Consider the following 21,815-nt stretch of genomic DNA (forward strand, 5'->3'; position numbering starts at 1 on the left):
ACCTCTCTCCTTCCTGCTTCTGCTTGCCTCTTCTCCTCCACTACTTCACTCAGACTGTCCAAAGACAGGGGAGATAAAGATAAACACCCACATGACATCACTGTCTGGCAACCATAGGTTGTAAAGTTTGTTGACATGTAGTACTGCACAGTGCAGCACAGCGCTACCAGCTCAACCGTTAATATAACAAAACGAATGACAACATTTGAAACTGGGTTTCTGGACTACTGTCATTCAAAAAATCACTAGAGATTATCAGCCTATTGTTACCTGTGTCCTCATCTTGGCTGTCACTGGCCTCTGTGTGGGTGATGCATGGAGTCCAGGTGGCTCTCCTGTTGACCCAACATAATTGGCTGTCTCATCGTTGATGCAGCCATTGCAAAGGGCTAGAATGCCGGGTTCACATATTGAGAAACAGGACTACAGAGCCTGGGTCCGTTTGACTGGCAAAACCACACTGAGCAAGCCAACAGTCATTTATTTAAAGATTTGCGTACTATTGCCGGTGTCAGTAGAAGGGCACATTCAAGATCAGTAGGCTATGTTTACAACAGTTCAACATCCCCACTTGTTCTGATACTGACAGCAAGATCTGACATAAATACACCAATTTTCAAGACTTTACCCCAAACATTAAACACACAAACTTATCCATCCTGACTCTTGTTACAGGTTTAGTTAACACATCTGCCACCATATCAGCGGTTGGGCAATATTTATTACAAATTTTTACACACTACATGACAAACTGGTGCATTTGATAGGGACTAACCACAGATAACTATCCATGCGACCTATTGATAAATGTAGGTCAGCAGGATGTTGTATGTAGGACTGAGTAAAAATAAACTGCAGCTTGTGTCTTATGGCAATGAATGAACTATCACCAAGTGCAACAGTGTGGATGTATGTTTTTAATTGTTTAACAGAGCTCTATAGCACACAGGGATAAACTAAATAATACTTAAAAGACAAATTGATCAAATCATGAATTGATCAAATAACATAGCTAAAGGATCTTGGCATGCTGTTTGGATAGATATCATTCACTCACAACATATGAGTCTCCGATGCAGTTAGAGAAGTTGTTGCTGTCAACTAATGAGGGATCGACTAAATTTGGTATTGTTCAATGAAACTTACTCTTTCACATTTAAAACCTCTCAACTGCATTCTGCTTTTAGAAAGCTCAGATGTTATTACAGTCATGCCCAGGTCCCCATCTGAGAGGTAACTCTTAGAGTTTAGTGAAAGAAAGTCAGAATTACAGTAAGTGATGCAGATCAAAATTTACAGAAGCACATACACTATAAAAATTAAATATCATCTTGTCTATTGCAAAAGGTTGATTTGCATGATCTCATGTTATAAAATAGGAAACTACTGATAAAGTGATGCTGGCAGCGAATAGACTTATGAAACTGATCAAATGCATAGTTTGTCAAGGTTGAATGAAGATTCGACCAGAGACTACCTAGTACCTCCTAGCCCATGGTGAAGCCAATACTGAATATATTTTACAAGAAAACTCCAAGATAGTATTTGTTGCACTATCCAGATAGAAAGATAAGGTTTTAAATCTGAAATGTACAAAGTATTTATCTGCTGACTGATCAGCAGCAGCAGCTGATCCTCCTGAACTCATATTATCTTTTGTTAATCGTATGTCATCTAACTGCAAGTCAAGCAACCAGTCAAGTACGACTGGTTAAATAACTATAAATAGACTGTAGCATGTCAACAATGCTGGTCAAACTTATGCTGATGCATTAGATGAGCCAAACCTCTTAAAATCACTCACACTCTCAGCACATTCAGATGCTTCAGTATGGTTCTTTGAGCTTTTCTCCCTAAGATGGTGCATATAAAATACAAATAATTCTAGGCTATCTGTTATTCCCTTATTCATGAATAATATCAAAGAATACAAATGATCAAAAAGAAATTTGCAGCAAGGCAAACTGGCTCTGATCTCTCTGCTCAGCAGGATCCAGAACAGAAAGTCAGAAGTGTCATTCAGGTTAATCTCTCCGTTTCTGTTTCTGTGGTTTTATCCCACATCATCATAGTCTTCTTCAGCCTCGTTTTCATCTTCGGCTCCTATGTCATCGTAATCCTCTGCATCGTCCTCTGATGTATCTAAATTATTGTCTGGTGGCAAAGTCAGGAGGACCTTCTCCTCATCGTCCATCTTCACATAGTCGGGCTGTACTTCCTCAGGTTCCTCATAATCCTGGGTTTCCTCTTCATAATCTGGGGTTGCCTCCACATAGTCCCCGAGAGCATCCTCATAATCCTGGGTTGCCTCTTCATAATCTGGGGTTGCCTCCACATATTCCCCGAGAGCATCCTCATAATCCTGGGTTGCCTCTTCATAATCTGGGGTTGCCTCCACATAGTCCCCGAGAGCATCCTCATAATCCTGGGTTGCCTCTTCATAATCTGGGGTTGCCTCCACATATTCCCCGAGAGCATCCTCATAATCCTGGGTGGCCTCTTCATAATCTGGGGTTGCCTCCACATAGTCCCCGAGTGCTTCCTCATAATCCGGGGTTTCTTCCACATTGTCCTCGACAGCCTCCTCATAATCTGGGAGTTTCTCCTCATTTTTCAGGAGTGGCCCCGCGTAGTTGGGGAGAGCCTCCTCATAGGCCGAAACAGCCTGCTTATATCCAGGCTGGGGTTCCTTATATCCAGGCACAGCCTCTTCATAGTCGTGAATGTCCTGTTCATCGTTGTCACTGCTCTGTCGATAATCATCGACGTTCTCCTCATAGTTGGCTTCCTCAGCCAGGTTTTCGTAACTCTGGGCCTCTGCAACAACGAATTTCACACTCAGAGTTCTGTATAACGTTTAAGATGATAACAGATGGCTTACTGGTGATATATTGATGCAACAATGGATGATAGCAATTTATTTGATTTATTGAGCAGATCTATTATGACCGAAAAATCTCGATTTGCTTTGGTTGTCTGATCCTGATAGGTTGGGTTGGCTTTTAATGCGGAGCCTTTTATTTTGGCAGGATTTGCAGAAGACACTTGGCAGCCGAGATAGATGACACTGTATCCAATACGACAACTGAAGTGTTTTCTAAGCTTAAATGGGCTGATTTGATGAAGGATGTGTAAGTGAATTAGTTAATCAATTACACATTATACTGCAATTTAGGAGGGAAATTTCTCTTTTTAATTATGTTCGAGGTTCCAACAGCTAGGTTTGCATAAAAAGCACAAATAAGGACTATTTCTCACTCTTTTCTGAATTTTTACAAATCAAACAATCAATTGATTAATTAAAAAATAGCCAGGGAAAATGTAAAATGCTGCTTAGACGTCAGTACGCAAAAATATCACAGGAGTATTTTTCTGCACTGAGCAATTTCACTTTTACATATCCCAAGTTAAATAGAGGGCTTTTATTTGCAATAATGTTTTAAAAAGCGGTATTTTTTTTTACTGGAGTAAAGGAAGTACCTCTTGATTGATTTGAATATGTGGTTTGGTTTTGGATCTGAGTCCAGTTCACAGAGGGTTGATTTTCATTACCCTTTATGTAGTCTAATTGTACTGTCATCAGTGGTCATGTTTGTTTGGTTTGTCAGGCCAAATCTCTAGATTTTGGGTTATTGTCAAATGGCGGATTGAATGAGGTTTTGTATCCAGTTCTTGTGATAATGTGGCATGAATGACTGGAAGATATGTGGTTAAGTTAGAACAAGAGGGGGGATTTTAGAGGGAAGTGTTGCATCATATCCATTCAAAGATCCAAAATATTCTTGCCTGCTGTGAGAAACTGTGTCCGAGGAGGCAGTGGAGGAATGACGGTGTCAAGTTTTCTCTCCTGGTATTTGTTGCTCCTGTGAAATTGAGAAGAGAAACGTGGTAGTGAATATTTATTGTTGTCAGGATCCAAGTGGAAACTCTGACTCAAAGGCACAGCTCTATATTTAGGGAGAGATGGATATTTTCTTTCTTGCCAAGTATTAGATAAGAAGATCAATACAGCCAACAGCTGATTACCACTGAGCATAAGATAAGACTAAACAGTAGTCAAACTGTAAAATACATGATGGTAACATGTTTAATCTCATGCATGTGTCCTTATAAATAAAATAGCCAGGTTCTCTCTTTGACTAGATTTCATAAAAATGCAGATAAATACTCTACAACTGTGACTTTAACTGTTCAGTCAGGTTTATTAATTGATTATGGTGACAAATGGCTTTTTTTTTTTTTTTTGGCAGACTACACTAAAATGAAAATAAACACTAGCTGAGTTAGCACAACTTCTTTTCAGCTAAACTGTCAGCACTGAGTGTGTGGTATTTAAGTGCTCTACAAAGCAAAGGAAAAAAAAACACATCTGGTCAAAACTGAGTTTTTGTTTTGCACGTAAATAAAACAGCTAAATCCAACAATAATGAAAAAAGAAACAAACATCTGAATTAATCAAGCCAAAAACACACTCGCCTAGCTTAACAGACACAACCACCATCTCTGTAGCCTACTATTATTATTATTATTTTTTAAATACTGTTTTTATTAAGAGTGCCAAAACAGACACCTTTCCTTTCATTATAAATTACGTAATAACTGAGAAATGAATTGTATGTTGAACTGACCAGGCAAAGCTGAAGTGAAACCAGGTTTTCAGAAGTAAGAAAACCTAATTCAGAATGACATTTGCAAATAACCTAACATCAAGCCTTTATGAGTCTTTCTCAGCTCTATGTTGTGTTTCCTGCTTCATTAAGCTTACCAAGACTTTTGATGAAATGAGACCATAAAGTAATTGAACACTGTCATAAAATGAATAGAAAATTGTTGTTTTATTATGGTTGCTGCATTTTCTCCTCTGTGCTCCAAAATAACTGTTTCTTTAACTTCACTCAAAAGTCACTGTCCTATTGAGGTGGCCTTTAGCTCACTTGGTAGGCTTCATTCCTCACTGCAGGCGACCCCGATTCGAATCCCGCATCGGGCAGCCCTTTCCTGCATGTCATTCCCCCTCTCTGCCGCCCCATTTCCTGTCTCTCTCTCGACTGTGCTATCGATTAAAGGCAATAAAAAGCCCCAAAAATCTAGCCTACTAAAAATGTAAATTGTTAGTAAGTTTTAGAGGTGCTGGTAATAGGTGGATTGTGTTGTCTTTGTTTCCTTCTGCTTTCAGACTTACAGTAATGCTGAGCTAAGCTAACAGTCTCCAGGCAGCATCTTCATATTTGATGGACAGGCATAAAAAAGGCATAGGCTACATGTTGTGATCTATATTTACAGGGTATTTCCCACAGAGTCATAGAATTACTTTTCCTATACTACAACAATAATACACAGCAAATCCATGTAGCCTATTCAATATTCGATATGAGAAATATACAGAATATAATTATACATTACTCGATATTGAAGGCAGATCCTCTCTGAAGCTGTGAGAGTTTGTGTTTTCCTGTGGAAAAACGAAAGAGAACAGTGAAAGAAAAACAAATGTTAATGTCACATTTCAAACATTATGAAAGACCAGAAGGTCTTTACTTCAGTGTGCTCATTAACAGTCGAGCAGGCCTGGTTTATGGTATTACAAATTAGGACAAAAATAAATGTAACTGGATTATTTAACACCATATAATGAGCTTCCTCAATTGTTTTCACTGTAAATAGGACACAACCATGAAAAAACCTATACCAACAAACATTCACATGAGCACACAGATTGCCATCACTTATGATGTACACACATGCTTTCAGATGTACAATCTCCTTTTTATCTCTACATGCTCTGTTGCTTGTGATTATCAGCTGTGTCTTTATTTGCGACTTTATTTGCTGTATACTTATCCATGCTCTAAACCACGGCTAAGCCCCCCTGTCTTAGCCGCTGCAGCCCAGTTCCCCCAAAGGGATCATTAAAGTTTCATCTAAGCTAATCAATTCCAGAGGGTACCACTAATAATAGCAATTCATACAATTATAATAGTTTTTCCTCTGCTTTGCAGTTAAGCCCTAGGAGTGCTGATTCTTTTCACAGTCACAATGCCTGTTATGATTTGGTTTCCCTTCCTGTGGCGTATGTGCAATGAATTGGTTGTTCAGTTGACAAAAAACAGGTATTGAAAATGAAACTACATATAGGCCCGGTCTGGATCTAAACCAAGGCCTGTGCTGCTAACCAGGTGAGATACTGGGAATGCCCCACATTGAGTGCTCTTATTTGATACTTGGATTATTTTAAGTGAGTGACATTTCTCATTCAGAAGTAATTTATTTGGACTTGTTTAGTATTTTTATAAAGAGTCCACCAATGGGCTGAGATGCCACTTCCACCAACATACAGTATTTCAGCCACGTCAGGCACCTGCTCCTGATGAGGACACCAGAGAGAAATAATTTAATGACGCATTCACTTAACAACTGGGGTTTCCTGTTTGTTTTTCAGATTAAATTTTCACACGAAAAAAAGGGACCATTATGACAAACTGAGGCAGTGTTTGACCACTATAAAAAGGATGTGTCTTAAGTCACGCTTCAGGCGTCTATTAGCTGTTATCAGTCCCTCTAAAATTACAACAGTTAAGATAAGCTTTATGCAATACATCATAAAATATATGCAGCTCAGCTAGTTCTTCTTTTTCTTCCCTCTTTCATTTATCATCTGACAAACACTGCAGATTTATCTTATGACTCTCTTGGAGGAGAAAACCACTGGACAATACACAATGTATACACTGTATAATGTGCACTGTATGTATGTATTGGTTTTTTAAACACAATCAAAACTTGAAAGTGTACTTAAGTGCATTATTCGTGTTTATTCTTCTTTTATGTACCATTACTTACAATTTCAGCAATAGTTGTGTTGTATTTTTGTCATTATTGTCATATCATTATTGTACTATGACACTAAAACAGGAAGGGCTAGTCCATAGACCATATTTGCAGGAAGTGGTTTCTGCTCGTGGAACATTAGTAATATTCTGCTCATTAGTGCTTATCATCATTTAGTCACTGCTTGACAATAACAGCGGGTGTGTTTTATGGTGAAACTGTAGCTGTAGTTTAACATTGTGACAGTGTTATAGCTGTTAACAAAGTTGGCACAAAACCCACAAGAACTAGTCGTGTGATTCCACGCCCAAACACTGGGTTCATTTTTGAGGTTTAATCAGGTCGAGCTTACGTCAAACTTAATTTACAGCTTTGAGTTTGTTAATTTACATCTGAAAAATAGTTGGTCAGTCTACAGCAGAGTTTTCTCTGTTTTCACTGGATCGGCTTCTCACCATCGACGTCGTTCCAGGAAAAATTGTTCAGAGTAAAAATCTGTGGACTTTCAAGACTAATCAGATCACGTGACATTGATCATGTTGCTCTCATTTATGAAGTCCAACTTCACAAATCGCCAGCTGTAGCCTCAGAGGGCTTTAAAGTCTGTGCAGGGAAACAACGCCCTCTATTCTTACGCCTTATGTTCGGAGGAAGAAAATTCTTCTCATAAAACTTTAATGGGAAGAAAAAGAAATAAGAGGGAATCCCCATCCAGCTCAGACATACTGTACAATAGATGACCTATTTACAGAATGAGAAGAATCAACAATAGTCATCTTCCCACGTCAGAGGATGACTGCACATCCTCCTGAGGTTGGTATTTCAAAGCATCCGTACGTAAACCACAAATAATCTACACTCAAAGATAAAATGGAAAATGACAGGCAACTTTTAATTACAACGTGATTTCAAAATCTTGATGTTGCAAAAACCGGGTCCTTTTTACAAAGGCTTTTCTCCATTTTTCTTGAAGCCTCCATAGCTGAAACAGAAATGGTCAGTGAATTCTGCCATTTTGAGGATGTGCTCCACTTATCAATTCACTGAAATCCAGTGGAGAAACCTTTGCTTGTTTGTCTGTTGACGTCCTTTTTTTTGTTGGGCAGGTTTGTACAATGGGGACAAAAAAGCTGTGGCAGAGGAAGCAGGTACTTTATTTCACTAGAAATAGTCCCACACACAACCACACCGTTGACACACTCTGACCTGCATTCAAAGTTTCAGTCAATACTTAAAATATCTAAACTAAATGCACTTCTTGAGCAAATGTGTCATTTTAGAAACAACATAACTGTATATGATTAGAATACAGTTACTGATGCATAAACATTACTTTTATATTGTAGCTGGTAAATGTGAGGCTAGTTGCTTGCCCACAAAGTTGAAATATATACTGTATATTTTTTTTTTATCTCTTCTCATGAAATGATTGTCACAATGTGTTCATTCTTGGTAGATAAAGTGCATATCTTCTCAAAACTTTGGTAATTTAATTAATTAATTAAACCACAAATAAGCTTTATAATGAATTAAAAGAGGAATGTGTGTGAAAACAAAATTATTCCAACTTTATGGGCAATCGTGTGTGTTTATATATACACATATATATGATGTGTGGGGTGGGCCTTGTCAACACTTGCACTGTCCTAAAATGCTAATTGTAGACAATACAAGTTGGCATTAGGGAAAGATAACTCACTTACAGTAAGTGCGATTTATACATAATTTTGTCTGTGCGCAGTAATGCATTTCTTAATCATAGTAGTAAGAATAATCTTAATCTGAAAAGTACAGTTCTTCTATGTGGAAGTACGAAGTGGTGTAATACAGAAATACTCGAGTAAAGTACTTCACATTTTACTTTCTCTGTGCAACGCACGACCTGGAGGTGACAAGTTCAACATTTTCCTACTGACTGACTGTGTATCATGAAGCCGTTGTGTGTCTGGATACACTTAGAGAACTTGTAGAAGTTGCTGAATATGAGCTGAAAAACTGTAACAAAGTGCAGGATCCTGGTTTTAGGAAAACTGGTCATGATTCCAAGTTTCCCAAAGAAAAGGTCATAACCCGAAGAAATGTTTTCCACATTTTCTGTTCATTTCATGAAGGTGTTAATGACGTAACCACTGGCTGAAATATCAGTCTGGTAGGAAAAAACACTGGCCCTGGTGAGGTGGTAATTACACTTAGGAGGTGTGAAGTAAAAAAAATGTATTGCCTACTTGGCTGTGTAACATTAGTGACATGATATTTTGCTGTTTGGCTTCCTCGTGGTTATCAAGGCGACAGACAGATGTGCTAATAAGAGATCATGCTCACCTCTTTTGGAGATGCACTTGTTGATGAGGAGGAAGATGAGGCTGATCACCACAGTCACAAAAATGATCCCACATATCACCCAGAGCCAGCGGTATTTTTGTGAAAGATCCATGGGCTCTCTTCTCAACGCCGCAGAAGATGAAGGACAGAAAAAAAATACCACATTAAAGCAGATAAATAAATAATAAAGACCTCACACTCTGCACACACAGGACACATCTGAGCTGCTGCTTTTCAGAGACAGCAATGTCTATCGGAAAGAAGACCATTCACCACTTCCCCTTTTAGTAACTATGTTGACTAAGTCCAGGGGTTATTTTGGTATTTACATATAGCATTCTGAGAACACGCTCCTTGACAGTCTCTAGAGACATTGACATCTCATGAGGAAGTCTTTCTTCTGCACTGGCAGCAACCAAAGTGTGGTAGTTTTTATTTCGAGCTGAGACGACACAGATAATTCTCTGCTCGGCTGTCCTTAACGGGATCTTGAAATGGAAAGGCGGCTCTAAAATGAATTGTTGGTGCTTATTTCCTTATCTCTATGAACAGAATGATATAAATACTGTTTGTTTTCTGTTTATCTGTACGCCCAACATCCTCTCTTTGCACCAGTTTCCTGCCATTTTCCAACAAGTCCCATAAATACTGCCGATTCAGTACTGAGTCTTGCTCTTTTTTTTTTTGACACATGTTGCACATAAAAGTTTAAGTTTCACTTACGCTTTCTTTACTTTTTGTACTCATTTTGTTTATTCACTGATCTTGAATAACACTATAATGTAACTGTGGTTTATTATAAACAATTTATGATAATAAAGTTGATTTTACATCAACGTCCTTCTTCCAAATACTCAGAATGGGCCTTACCTCTTCAGAAAAGTGCTGATGGAGTGATGGTCTCAGCAGGTGGAAGATGAAAATGAGAGGAGGGTGAGATGTGAAATGACAAGAACAAGACAAGTCATTTTGTACAGTATTTGCATGACAGTTTCAAATTTTATTAGTAAACTAAGGAAACTCAGGGGCTGAGACAGCACTATCCCCACCCTCTACCATGCTCCAGTGACTGCCTCTCTCTCTCTCTGTGTGTGTGTGTGTGTGTGTGTGTGTGTGTGTGTGTGTGTGTAGGTGTGTGTGTGTTTGCGTGTGTGCCTGTGGGCGAGCATCTGAAACCGTCAAAAAAAGAAACACCAAATCTTTACAGTAGTGCATGAAGAATTGAAAGAAGAGATTGCATTTGTGTGGGTGGTGATGTTCCAGTAATGTAAAAGATATCAAATGAAATATTTTGTAGGCTACATACATTGGTCACCTGAGTAAAGTGTCATTTTGAGTAAATTTGTTTTGTCTCCTGCTTGGATTGTGGTCAGTGGGTTTTTATATAATGAGTCAATATGTGTCAACTTTGTTTAGAAATAATCTATGTCAAAAAAGAGAACTTGATTTTAAATGTGGAACTAGACACTTTCATTTGCAGCATTCAATGTAAATTGATTTTATTTTGAAAGGTCACGCCGGAATTGTTAAAGTTAGTAAGAGTATGACAGGAAATCGGTTAGTCACCTTCAAAATACCAGCAAAAAAACGTCAAATTCTGGAGAAATGTAGGCTATCTCAACGCTATAATTTAATTTAAAATAAGTAGCCTAATCTGTTAGGCTATACTTTTCGATTGCTTTGTCTGTATATCAAGTTTGAGTGTGTTTTCAGATATTTGGATAATTTGACATCAATTTTTAAAATCATTTTCTGTCTCTTTGTGTCATCCTATTTCTGTTTGATGTCTTATTGTGTCTTAAAAGTCATTTTTAGCCATCTTTTTATTTTTTAAATTCTGTTTTTATTCATTTTTCAGACATTATGCTCCTCTGTAGGCTACACCTGTTTGATTGACCGTCCACCAACAAATATTAACAGTCACTTCATATCCAGGCTTTTGGTTCAGGTGGTCCTTGAACATATAGAGCCCATGTCCCTTGTGTCCAGAAAAAAACAAAACAAAACAAAAAACCTGTCAGCGATCTTTCACGGTCAAAAACCACCATGTGGCTTTTATTTTGAAAACCCCACCGGAAAGCGTCGCTCTCCCCCCTCGTTAGCTTCACACAGCAGTTGTGATGTTAGCCTGTTTTCTTGGACACTCCTAGCTTCTTATCCCACTGCCCTGCTAATTGCTTGAAGCCCCCCCTCAGGAAACCATGGCCGAGCAGGCCTCGGGATCCCCTCCGTCGTCCCAACCTGACGGTAAATGCCTCGTGTCCGTGGGGGTTTTGTGCAGCAGGGGGGTGTTGAGGGTCTGGGAGCCCCGGAGCCAGCGGCCTCTGCATCCTTGACAACATTAGCTTCAGCTAGCATCATCAGGGCGACGTGTCACTGTCTGTCACTGGCTCACACTGAGCATTTAACACCAGGGCAGATGGGCCACTAAAGCTTCACGTTGCCGATTTGTTTCATGTCGATGTGAACCAGGTGGAGTTGTTATTGTGTTTACCCCTGGTGCCACTTAGCAGGCTAGCTCGTAGCTGAGCCTGGTGGGGACTAATGTGTTGTAAAGGTCGGCTCTGGCCTCTGCCCGCCTGGCCCAGCCTGGTCAGCCTCTAACACGGGTCATATGGGTTTTATCAGTCCATTACTACGTGTTGTGTTGTGTGTGTGAGTGTGTGTGTGTGTGTGTGTGTGTGTGTGTGTGTGTGGCGGTGACCTGCACACTCACGCAGGGGCTGGACCATAATACAGGAGGTTGATCCGGCTGCAGGAGGTCTCTCCCTCTGGTTCTCAAGCAGCGGTCCGTGGACCATCTTGGGGTCCTGGCTGCAGGGAGTGAGTGCAGATTTAATCATGCCAGCGATAACAAGAGCCTGATTACAGTTCTCATCTGTACCATAAAGCTAATGGAGGCAAAAGTGGAAAGTATGCAGTGAGAATAACTAAAGGATGTTTATGTCTACAGGACATGTTAGAGCTGAAACTGATCTAATATCTGGATTTTGGATCGCAGACCCCATGAAATATTATGTTGAGACTTAAGATAATAATGCATGTTATTACTGTTTTCATGATAAAAATTATGAAACAGCTAATTGAGAATATAATATGAAGGTGAGTGGATAGCTGTAGGTGTATGTTGTTTATAGGTTTAACCTGACTATCTACATGCAGATTTACAGATGCTGGCACAGCAGTAAAGATCTTTACACATGCATCCCTGGGACTAAAGTCCTTTTCTTTCACCCTGCTGTCTCACTGCTGTGGAAATGTAGTAGAATTACAAAATAATGTAAACATGTTAATGATGACTTTTCATGTAACCTGAAAAAACCAAACAAACTAGAAATCACAATTTCTGCGCTGTCACGTGCGTCTTAATTCAGTGGCGCCTTGGGTGGTAAAACATTTTATGTCACGCACGGTTTCTCCTTGAAAACATTCGGGTGTCGTTCTAATGAATGATTCATCACAGTTTTATCATCACATAAACTTTGACAAACCTGAAGTGTCTGACCCTTGGCTTATTTTGCAATGGTTTACCTGTGGAGATAGGTGGATCGCTGCAATGAGAATGTATTGGATTTTTTGACTGAATCTGAACAGGAGCTTCTTGTAGTAGTCATAGCAGATTGTAATACAGGTTGTGAGGATGTGTGACTGTTAAATTAGAATAAACAATTAGTCAGTTGCAAGTCATATATCCAGAAATAAAAACTAAATATATTCTAGTTTTAGCTTTTTTGTGGCACCAGTGGCACCTTGGGTTTTTATATTTTACAAACTAACACAAAAATATTCTGTAGGTGAATTAACTGATGGCAAATAATGTTAGTTTTGGTTTTGACATGATGCTGCAGTTCATCTCATGCTTCAGGTGACACTGCAGAAATGTAAAACCAGTATTAAGAGTTAAAGTCACACCTTTACACCGACCGATTATATGTATGTGTTACTTTCTATCTTTCTGAAGCTACTCTATTTGGTTTGCATATTGTCACTCAGCTTCAGCATATTGACTCAAGATGTTGCCACATTTGTGTAACTGCTGGAGAGAGAAGTGAGTTTGTGCTTCATCCATTTTTTTCATCCTGGTGTTGAAGCTTTATTGCTTTAAGACTGGCTTTGTTTACATAGTATTCATGTGATCTATTGTGCATTCCTAAACTGAATGACTGAACTGAGTCTTTTTTAAATTCCAGCGTGACACATCAACACGTTAACCATTATTATAAAACTAGTGAAGTATAAGAAAGTTGTGAGGGTGCAACACAGGAGCTTAACAAGCTGGATAGTGAAATTCATGTGGAACATATCTGAAAATGTGTCAAGCTTATGTGGTGGTGGAATTTGTGCTTTAGGGTCACATGACCGTGGTGGTGTTGTGCTGAACCGGCATGTAAAAGTTTCCATGCATCTGTCTGTGTTTGAGGAAATCTTCACAGGGATGTTGGAAAAACCTGTGACTTCAGGCCAGTTGGGAAGAGCTGAGTGAATCAGTTTAAGCTTTGGAATAATTGGAGGATAGGAAAACAAATGTATAAATATTCTTCTTTATGTCAGGTGAATTCATATTTCCTTCATAATCTGAAGTTTTTATTTGGGAAGATTTATTTCCTCTGGTCTCTAACAAATGATGAACTGTGCTGCTGACGTGTGATTGGATGATCGTTGAAGTGAAAACTGAGGTGTCAGGTCACGTGTCATATCAGCTAGTCAACTATGTTCTTTGCAAAACTAAATTGTAATTTTCATCTCTGTACTTTTTAATATGATATTTAACATTACACAATACTGTGTGTGTGTTGATCCAGAGGGATGTTTGTGTTCAGGCAGATGGGAAGTTGAAGCTGTCAGAGCCAAACAGGTGCAGAGTTTCACTGTTAATCACAGAAACTTGGACGAGGCCAAAGTGGTGGATTCCAACCTGGGGATTAGGATGCTTTGCAAAATATATTTCTGCAAGACAAACTAATGTTTTTTTTAACACTTTTCTCATGAATTACTGAATAAATTCACATCCTCAAGAGTATAACAATTATTCAAATAAACCTTGTTTTTTTTCTGGGATTTGTGGGGGGGAAAAAAAGTTTTTTTTCCTGAACATTTAGTTTGATAATTATACGTAACTTGAGCATTAGAGAAAAAAAATGCACATTTTTGAAAGTTTTTTTTAACTAAATGATTCACAGAGGAGCTGAAAAGTTGAGTTTACACACACCTGCTTTGCTTGTTTTTAACAATATCTAATTAACAGTTGGTTAATTTGTGTCTTGTGTTGTTTTGATGGTCCAGAGGTGCTCCAGCAGCGAGTGGCCGCCCTGGAGCAGGAGAGGGCCGAGTTCATGAAACTCAAGCAGCAGCTGGAGGCCGAGTTCAACCAGAAACGAGCCAAGTTCAAAGAGCTCTACATGACGAGAGAAGGTACGCATCCCATAACTGCACGAGATGAAGTCTTACATAGTTTATCCTTCTGTACATCCCTCCCCTCCCCTCCCCCCATCACACAAACACACATTATTCATATTGTCTCTGATCCGTCTTGTCTCTTTCCAGAGGAGCTGAAGAGGCAGGCCGTGGCGCTGGACGGCGCCCAGGCCGAGCTGAGCTCCGTCCAGACGCAGCTGGCTGAGGCCCGGGCCGAGATAGAGACCATCAAAGAGGTGGCCACCGTGTCGGAGAACACCAAGCAGGAAGCCATCGACCAGGTCCGCAGCCAGTGGCAGGAGGAGGTGGCGTCACTCCAGGCCATCATGAAAGGTAAAACTGGCGGCTCCAGTGCTAATCCTATAGTATCAGTTACAACAGGGCATTATCAAGTTTTATAAAAACCACACTGTTGATTTAAATAGTCAAATCTGCCTAAACAACATTTATCATACTCATATAACCTGTATTGGGAACATGTGCTGCTGGCACTAACATTACACCTGTTTCATTTGTTTTTGTTTTACATGTATGTCCATTGCAAAACCTACTGGTATTTATGCAACACTGTGGGGGCTCTTTCAGTGATTCAGAGAGATGTTTTGTACGTGACATAACATGATACAGGATGACATCACATTACATAGCGGAGGCGGGGATGGAGGATTTTTATCACTTGTACATTATTCATGATGTGGCAGTTGAGAAGTGGCTGAGTGTAGGAAGTAATGGATAATGATACACACACATGCATCACTGAAGACATATTTACTGTTGCTATAGTTGGAAAACAACAGTTGTTACTCATAACAACAACAACAACAACGACTGCTGTGCTCTATTCAAGCCAGACAGCCACGACACTAAGTGCATTTCCATTAAACTGCTTTCATGCTCATTACAGACACGACACTGAGGCTGCGTGTGTGTTTGTGTGTGTTACAATAATGGCACAACTGTGCAGGAGTCACAAAACTAAACGTGTGTATTGACTGAGTGCTCGCAGGTCGGAACATCTGCATATTGTCATGTTGCTTCGTGTCTGGTGTGAGTAGCTGCGAGATGGCCCCGAGTTTTGCAATTCGTGCTTTAAAAAAAAACAGAGAGGGAGCTGCAGGAATGTGGAGAAAATACAGCACAATACAACTTTATTAATCCCAAAGGCAACTGGTTTAGGGCAGAAAAGATACAGACATTCACAACAACAATGAAACAATGAGCTAGAAGGAGCAATTTGTGCAAAAAAATGCAAATACTATGGAATTGTAATAAGTCAGTGATATACTTGTATATGCCAAGTTTAAGACAGAGGGACAGGGGAATTTTTTTTGTAGATTTTAAAACTAATGAAAAGAATTCGCTAGAAACATTGTTAAAAAAAAAAGAAAGAAGCATTGTAGAAAACAGGTTTAGCAAATAAAGTGTGACATCACCAAAAAGACAAAAAAAACTGCAGTAGGATTGTTGAGACATCATGTTTTGTGGAGCAATGATGATAAAAATACATGGAATAAATATAAATGACATATTCCCATCACTATTTCCACTGTGTTCCCATTATTTCACCGACAGTCTTTTACTTTTAATGTTCTTCCTCTGCAATATTTAAATGGCAGCTGACTGGAGAATTAAGGCCACCAGCTGTTAAATCCTAATATTGACATCACAACAGTGAGTAGACGAACAGATTAATATATATTTTCTCTTACAGAAATATTGAAATATTGGTTAAAAATGTTTTTTGCTTTAATTGTAGTGTTAGTGTGACAGTGAAGCGGCCTGTTCAGTCCGTGTGCAGTTTGGTGCCGTGTCCCTGAAACCAAAGCAGCTACTTGAGTGTCAGCCATCATCTTATCACTTACAGCTGTGCTTCTCCTGCTGTGACGTGTCAGAAAGCCCCACTAACTAACAAACACTGTCAGGACCAGTAACGTCGCCTGCCAACTGCCAAGGCACCTCACCGCTGTGGCGTTTTACACCGTCCCCGATGGAAATTGACGATGACAGAAACGGTGGTTTTTGAGATTATTAGAATTCCACGGTGGTTGAAATGGAGCGTTGAGAGCCGAACACACGCTGTGTGGATGGTGCGACTGTGACAACTCTGCTTGCATCTGTTTCTTCCTTTTGCAATGACTTCATACTGCTGCCATCTATGGAGGACCAGGGATGTCATGGATGTAAAAATCCACATATCAATAAATACTTAAAGGGACAACGAGGAGTTTCTATTCGGTTATAAAAAAGTCTCACGTTAATGTGGATGAATCTCCGCTACCCACACTTGTTAATGGGCCCATTTTCGATAATATTAGTTTTGTCTCTATCGTTATTTTGTTATTATTAGTGGTGGCGGAGATGCTGGTCGAGCCGACCAGCGTTTTTTACTTTCGGTTTCGCAACGAGTCATGAGAATAACGCAGCTGAATCGCCGTTTATGGTCGGAACTACGCCGGTATGTGAACCTCTTTGAACCTCTGACTTTAATTCTTGATGAATGAAAACATGAGTCCGTCTTGAGCCGGTCAAAATAATTTTACGGTGCGCGCGGAGGCTCATAAATGTAATGTGAAAACGCTTCGCTTTTCCAAAACTCCTCGTTGTCCCTTTAAAAAATGAATTTATAAAAACAACATAAAGCCCTCAGAATTTAATTCATTCAATCTTCATTTTAACTTGTGAAGTCCCCATTTAAAAATAATTAAATGGTCATAAACACAAGAAACTTCTGTGCCGAGTTTACACATAAATGTTGCTGGGATCAAAAACTCAATAAAATCAAAAAAGTGTCAAAAATAGAAATAGAACAACAGTAAAAGCCTTCGGTGTTGGTAAAACTCTCTGTGTTCTCCTGTGACCGAACTCACACTCATGGTAGATCATATCGTGGTCTAAACCAATAAGAGACAGAGCTCAGGTGGGTCTTTGCCTCTGATTGGCTGTGGTCCTGTTCACTGCTCTACGTTGTGTGTGTAAATTGCTTTATTACTTTTCCTGTGACATCTCTGGCCTTCCATAATGATCCACCAGACATTCCTCCTCATACCATCTGATGTGGATTAAAGTAGACACTGTGATCTGACGCACATACAGATGAAGATTATTAGATTAGACCAGATTATTAGACGCACAGTCTACGTGACACTTAGTGAATTTGTATCATTGTTGTTATCGTAGTCTATCTTCAACAATAAAATGAGACAGTGGCTGTGTGAAATGTTAAAAATACAGAATGTCAAGCTCAAGAGAAGTAACAGCAGAGAAAATGAGTGCAAATAAATGTCTAAGAGATGAAGCTATTTGTTGATTTGTAATTTGACAAAAAATAGTAGGCACAAATATTGATTATCAAATTTTTTTATTTTATTTATTTCGGACATGTTAATTGAATCAGACTTCATCACACACAATTCAGTTACACAATACAAGCAATATGACCGAAAAGGAAAACGGGAGAAGCATAAAGCTTATCAGAATACATTACAATACATTACAATATGAATTAAGTTATATCAATTATTATATTAATTCTTAATTGAAGAAATTGGCATCACAGGCTGGATACAGCTTTCTAAATGTAGAGATGGGCTAAATGAATTTTTACATGTAGATTACACTGTGTCTTCTTTGTTTTACTATATGCTTCATTTCTGCTGTCCAACAGAAACAGTGTGTGAGTACGAGGTCCAGTTCCACCAGCGCCTGGAGCAGGAGCGACTCCAGTGGAACCAGTACCGCGAGGCGATGGAGAGGGAGGTCGGTGACCTGAGACGACGCCTCACAGAGGGCCAGGAGGAGGAAAACCTGGAGGATGAGATGAAAAAAGTAGGCCTATTTTATTTATTTATTTAAAATCTTACCGGGGGAATTTACTTGTATCCTTTCTGCTAAGTCTATGAAGCTGTCACATATCCTCCTGCGCTCTATACAGGCAGATTAATTTTCTACGGTTTGGTTCAGCTTTTTGTTGTGAGGCTGAAGAGCTGATATTTCGTACTGATATGGAGTCTCAAGTATCGAGCGTCGCCCCCTCGAATTTCCCCCCAAGAAACAAAATCAAGATGAATGCCAGAGACCAGCTCGCAATCTGCCAGATGATGAGACGGGAGCCAGCTGGACCGTATCCTAGTCACCGACCAATATTGAATTTAACAGGTTGATGCCAAAATTCATATTGGAGCTTTTAAGATTTAGGCTGAGATTCATATTATACTTATTTAAATAGCAATTTCCATGGCCAACAACAAGAATAAAATGGATTTAGGTTTCCTGGAGGATTGAAACCCTCAGACTGGATGCAGCCAAACTGGACGGGGGATGTGATGACTACTGTGAGCCGCCAGACAGCAGTCGAGTGTCTTTACCTTCTGTAATTGTAAATATGAAGTGATACAGCACTATAGAGGACTGTTGGCCTCCTCCTGCACCGGCTTCAGCTGTTTTATTACATCAAGATGTGGAGGACGATGACAAAATGAATAAATCAGACAGTAATCCAAAACTTTTGCTGACTACTAGGAAGTGTTAGAGCCAGGTACTTTTCCTCAGGAACTAAAAGGTTCCTGTGGTCCATTGTTGTCTGCGCTTCCACTGCGGCATTAAGTCCCAGGAGGATTATTTAAAACATGCTGATGATGTCTGAGGCTTCAGATCCAAACACACAACTCAGACTACACATAAACTCATGGTCAAGAGTGTTTTATATGATGAAGTACGTTTTTATCGAGGTGCAACGACTACATTGATAAGGGTTATTTTCTTAACTTACTTACTATTTTATAATCAAAGCAACCAAATAAATTACCTGATTTGCTTCAGACATTTGGACATTTGATGTTTTTTTGTTATATATGACAGCAAGTTGAACACCTGAGAAAATATAATGTCCACATGGTGTTCAAGACGAGTGATTAAAATAGTTTTCATGTTTTACCAGACAGATTTTGATATATAAATCCTCAAACTGTTTTTTTAACACAAATCAAGAAATTAAATGATTATTGCAAGGAAATACCTATTGAAGACATAGTCTATTAAGAATAATTTAACACCCCCTAAAGATTGTGTCTAAAATGCAGTTTTTTTTTTTATTTTTTTATATATTTATTTATACCACTTTGGGTCAGAGAATACACCTTACAAATCGACAATACATAAGTGGGGTTTTTTTTTTCCCCCTCCCATCCCACCCGATGTCCGAAAATGCAGGTTTTGAACAGCTGTTAATTGTGCAGGTGTACTTCATTATACTGTGATAATGCTTCATGTTGTAGGGGATAGGTTTTTTTTTTCCTTGTGTCAGTCTGAATTATTTCTCATGTGAAGAATTGTATCAGCAGCAGTGAAAAGGCCATATGTTATCAGAGAACGGTAATCTGTGAATCTATACACGCGTATACATTTTTAATGAGGCTTGTTGAACTCTTTAAAGGCCCAGGAGGATGCAGAGAAGCTGCGCTCGGTGGTGATGCCAATGGAGAAGGAGATCGCGGCCTTGAAAGCCAAACTGACTACAGCTGAGGAGCGGGTCAAGGAACTGGAGGCCTCGAAGGTCAGTCGGCACCAAATCAATGATTCAATGTGGAAACTTAAAGCTTGAGACATCGTGATACTGACCCGACACCACAGCTGCTCCTTCTAAGTCAACTGAATGGTTCATTTTATAACGAGAAGAAAGCCTTTCTTTCTCTTCAAATCTTCCCACATTGTTACACTGCACCGGCAGACAGAGAAAGTACCTCTTACAAAAGATACACACAGCCCTAGGTAAAACCATCAGGCACTTCTATGAAATATTTCTTCATTATTTTTTGAATGCAAGGTATACGCAGGTCTTAAAAACACTGTTATAGTGGAAGTTATTAAGAAAACCAACACGTAATTAAAAAAAAGACTGTTAATCGTTTTTCTTGCCTGTTGAGGGTCATGGTGTTGGCTGCAGACTCTGTGTCTCACATGTCAAAGATTGTGGGTTGTGCAAGTGTATCCTCTTGTGTCCCATATAACATATTAATTATTACATTTTTACTGAACGTTGAGTTTTGCTTCTGTTTAATATCACACCTTATCTAACGTTCATGCTTTTGCTGTTTAGTTTGTGAAACGGATATTTAATTCAATGCCATGCGTTAATAAAATAGGCGAATTGGCGAATGCATCACAGTTTCATGTGGTGATGGGATGTTTTGTACACTCATGACAAAAAAGTTATTATTATTCAGTACAAGTGCAAAAATAGACAGTTATCTTGAACCTGACATATATTCACAAGTTGTGGGTGTGAAACAGACTTGACACTTTTCTCACAGATGATAGTGGTTATGGTTTAAGCCAGACATGACTTTTTTGACTGATAGTTACAGCGTAGTGCAGCGCTAACCATATTTTGATAAAATGAGTGTAACATGAGCATGTCACGAACAGAGGAGGAGAGTCTGAGATGTTCTCATAGATGCTCTATCTATCGTTTTATCACCAGTGTTATCCATTGTAGCTGAGATGAGCTGAAAGTGACCACAGCCTACTACAAATTTCTCATCAGACTTTCTTCCTGCTACAAAAAAGCTCTGTGCTCCTAAAAGCTGTCGCCAGCTTGGTGCAAAATGAACAACACAGGAGAGGATTTACCTGCTGAAGTGTCAACATTTGGAGGAGATCAAACCGTAGCTAAAAGAGGAATTAAAATCACCAACTTGCCTGATTCTTTTTGCTGGATGGATTTTCAGGCAAACCCAAATCAATGCTTTGCACCTTTATCACTTTACATTCTGCGTTTATAACAGCAGACAGAATGAATAGGACTTTGATTGAAAGAAAAAAAAGTTTCATCTTAGTTGTAATAACCTGAAATATCATTGGTTTTGTCTGGCATATCAGTAACAGCCTGTCCAACCCTATTGAGCCTGTCAGTTTTAATAATAACACTAATTGGAGAAGAAGAGGATGAAGTTTTTGGATGGTTAAAAAAACCCAGATGGTGGAAAAAATTTGCCAAAATTATTAGAAACTGCCAAAAACAATTTTTACCCTCTCAGTTGGATAAAAAGTATCTCAGCTGGACGGATAATCCCTCAGTCTGGTAACGCTGGATACAATTTGTCCTAATGTGCACGTTCACAGATCACAGACATGGACTTGGTGCCATCCCACAGGAGGACGCTGTAGGAGACATTTGGGGCCCTATTTTTTTTCCAAGTCCATTTTTGGGGGCATTTTATGACTTGACAGTGAAGCAGTGAGAAAGACTTGGG

General features: G+C 39.2%; 2 protein-coding genes across 4 annotated transcripts in view; one reads left to right on the forward strand and one right to left on the reverse strand.

Moving 5' to 3' along the window:
* Nucleotides 1-1,515: 1,515 nt before the first annotated feature.
* scimp (SLP adaptor and CSK interacting membrane protein) lies at nucleotides 1,516-10,170 on the reverse strand. 2 transcript variants are annotated; one of them, XM_083986568.1, is made up of 5 exons: nucleotides 10,021-10,170; nucleotides 9,151-9,269; nucleotides 5,404-5,452; nucleotides 3,787-3,863; nucleotides 1,516-2,817 (listed from the first exon to the last, which is right to left on the reverse strand). In XM_083986568.1, exons 2-5 carry the CDS (start codon nucleotides 9,260-9,262, stop codon nucleotides 2,054-2,056), a joined length of 1,002 nt encoding a protein of 333 aa, XP_083842694.1. In that variant the 5' UTR covers nucleotides 9,263-9,269; nucleotides 10,021-10,170; the 3' UTR covers nucleotides 1,516-2,053. The 2 variants fall into 2 exon arrangements, with proteins under 2 accessions (XP_083842694.1, XP_083842695.1); XM_083986569.1 differs by lacking the exon at nucleotides 10,021-10,170 and having other exon boundaries at nucleotides 9,151-9,326.
* Nucleotides 10,171-11,042: 872 nt separating this feature from the next.
* Nucleotides 11,043-21,815, forward strand: part of rabep1 (rabaptin, RAB GTPase binding effector protein 1) — a 34,695-nt gene continuing 23,922 nt past the window's right edge. For both annotated transcript variants that reach the window (XM_083987267.1, XM_083987268.1), the window contains exons 1-5: nucleotides 11,043-11,397; nucleotides 14,434-14,562; nucleotides 14,695-14,898; nucleotides 18,230-18,390; nucleotides 19,997-20,116. In XM_083987267.1, the coding sequence (XP_083843393.1) occupies nucleotides 11,352-11,397; nucleotides 14,434-14,562; nucleotides 14,695-14,898; nucleotides 18,230-18,390; nucleotides 19,997-20,116 (660 nt within the window). In that variant the 5' untranslated portion in view covers nucleotides 11,043-11,351. The remainder of the gene's footprint in view (nucleotides 11,398-14,433; nucleotides 14,563-14,694; nucleotides 14,899-18,229; nucleotides 18,391-19,996; nucleotides 20,117-21,815) is intronic.

Source organism: Trachurus trachurus (assembly GCF_905171665.1).
Source record: "Trachurus trachurus genome assembly, chromosome: 14".
In the NCBI taxonomy this organism is placed as follows: domain Eukaryota; kingdom Metazoa; phylum Chordata; class Actinopteri; order Carangiformes; family Carangidae; genus Trachurus; species Trachurus trachurus.

Bases quoted from the DNA above. Each gene is read 5' to 3' on its own strand.
- scimp (XM_083986568.1), bottom strand. From the start codon at position 9,262: ATGGATCTTTCACAAAAATACCGCTGGCTCTGGGTGATATGTGGGATC. The intron at 5,453-9,150 runs GTGAGCATGATC...GTTTTTCCACAG, and splicing joins CAAGTGCATCTCCAAAAGAG to GAAAACACAAACTCTCACAG. The intron at 2,818-3,786 runs GCAAGAATATTT...TCGTTGTTGCAG, and splicing joins GACACAGTTTCTCACAGCAG to AGGCCCAGAGTTACGAAAAC.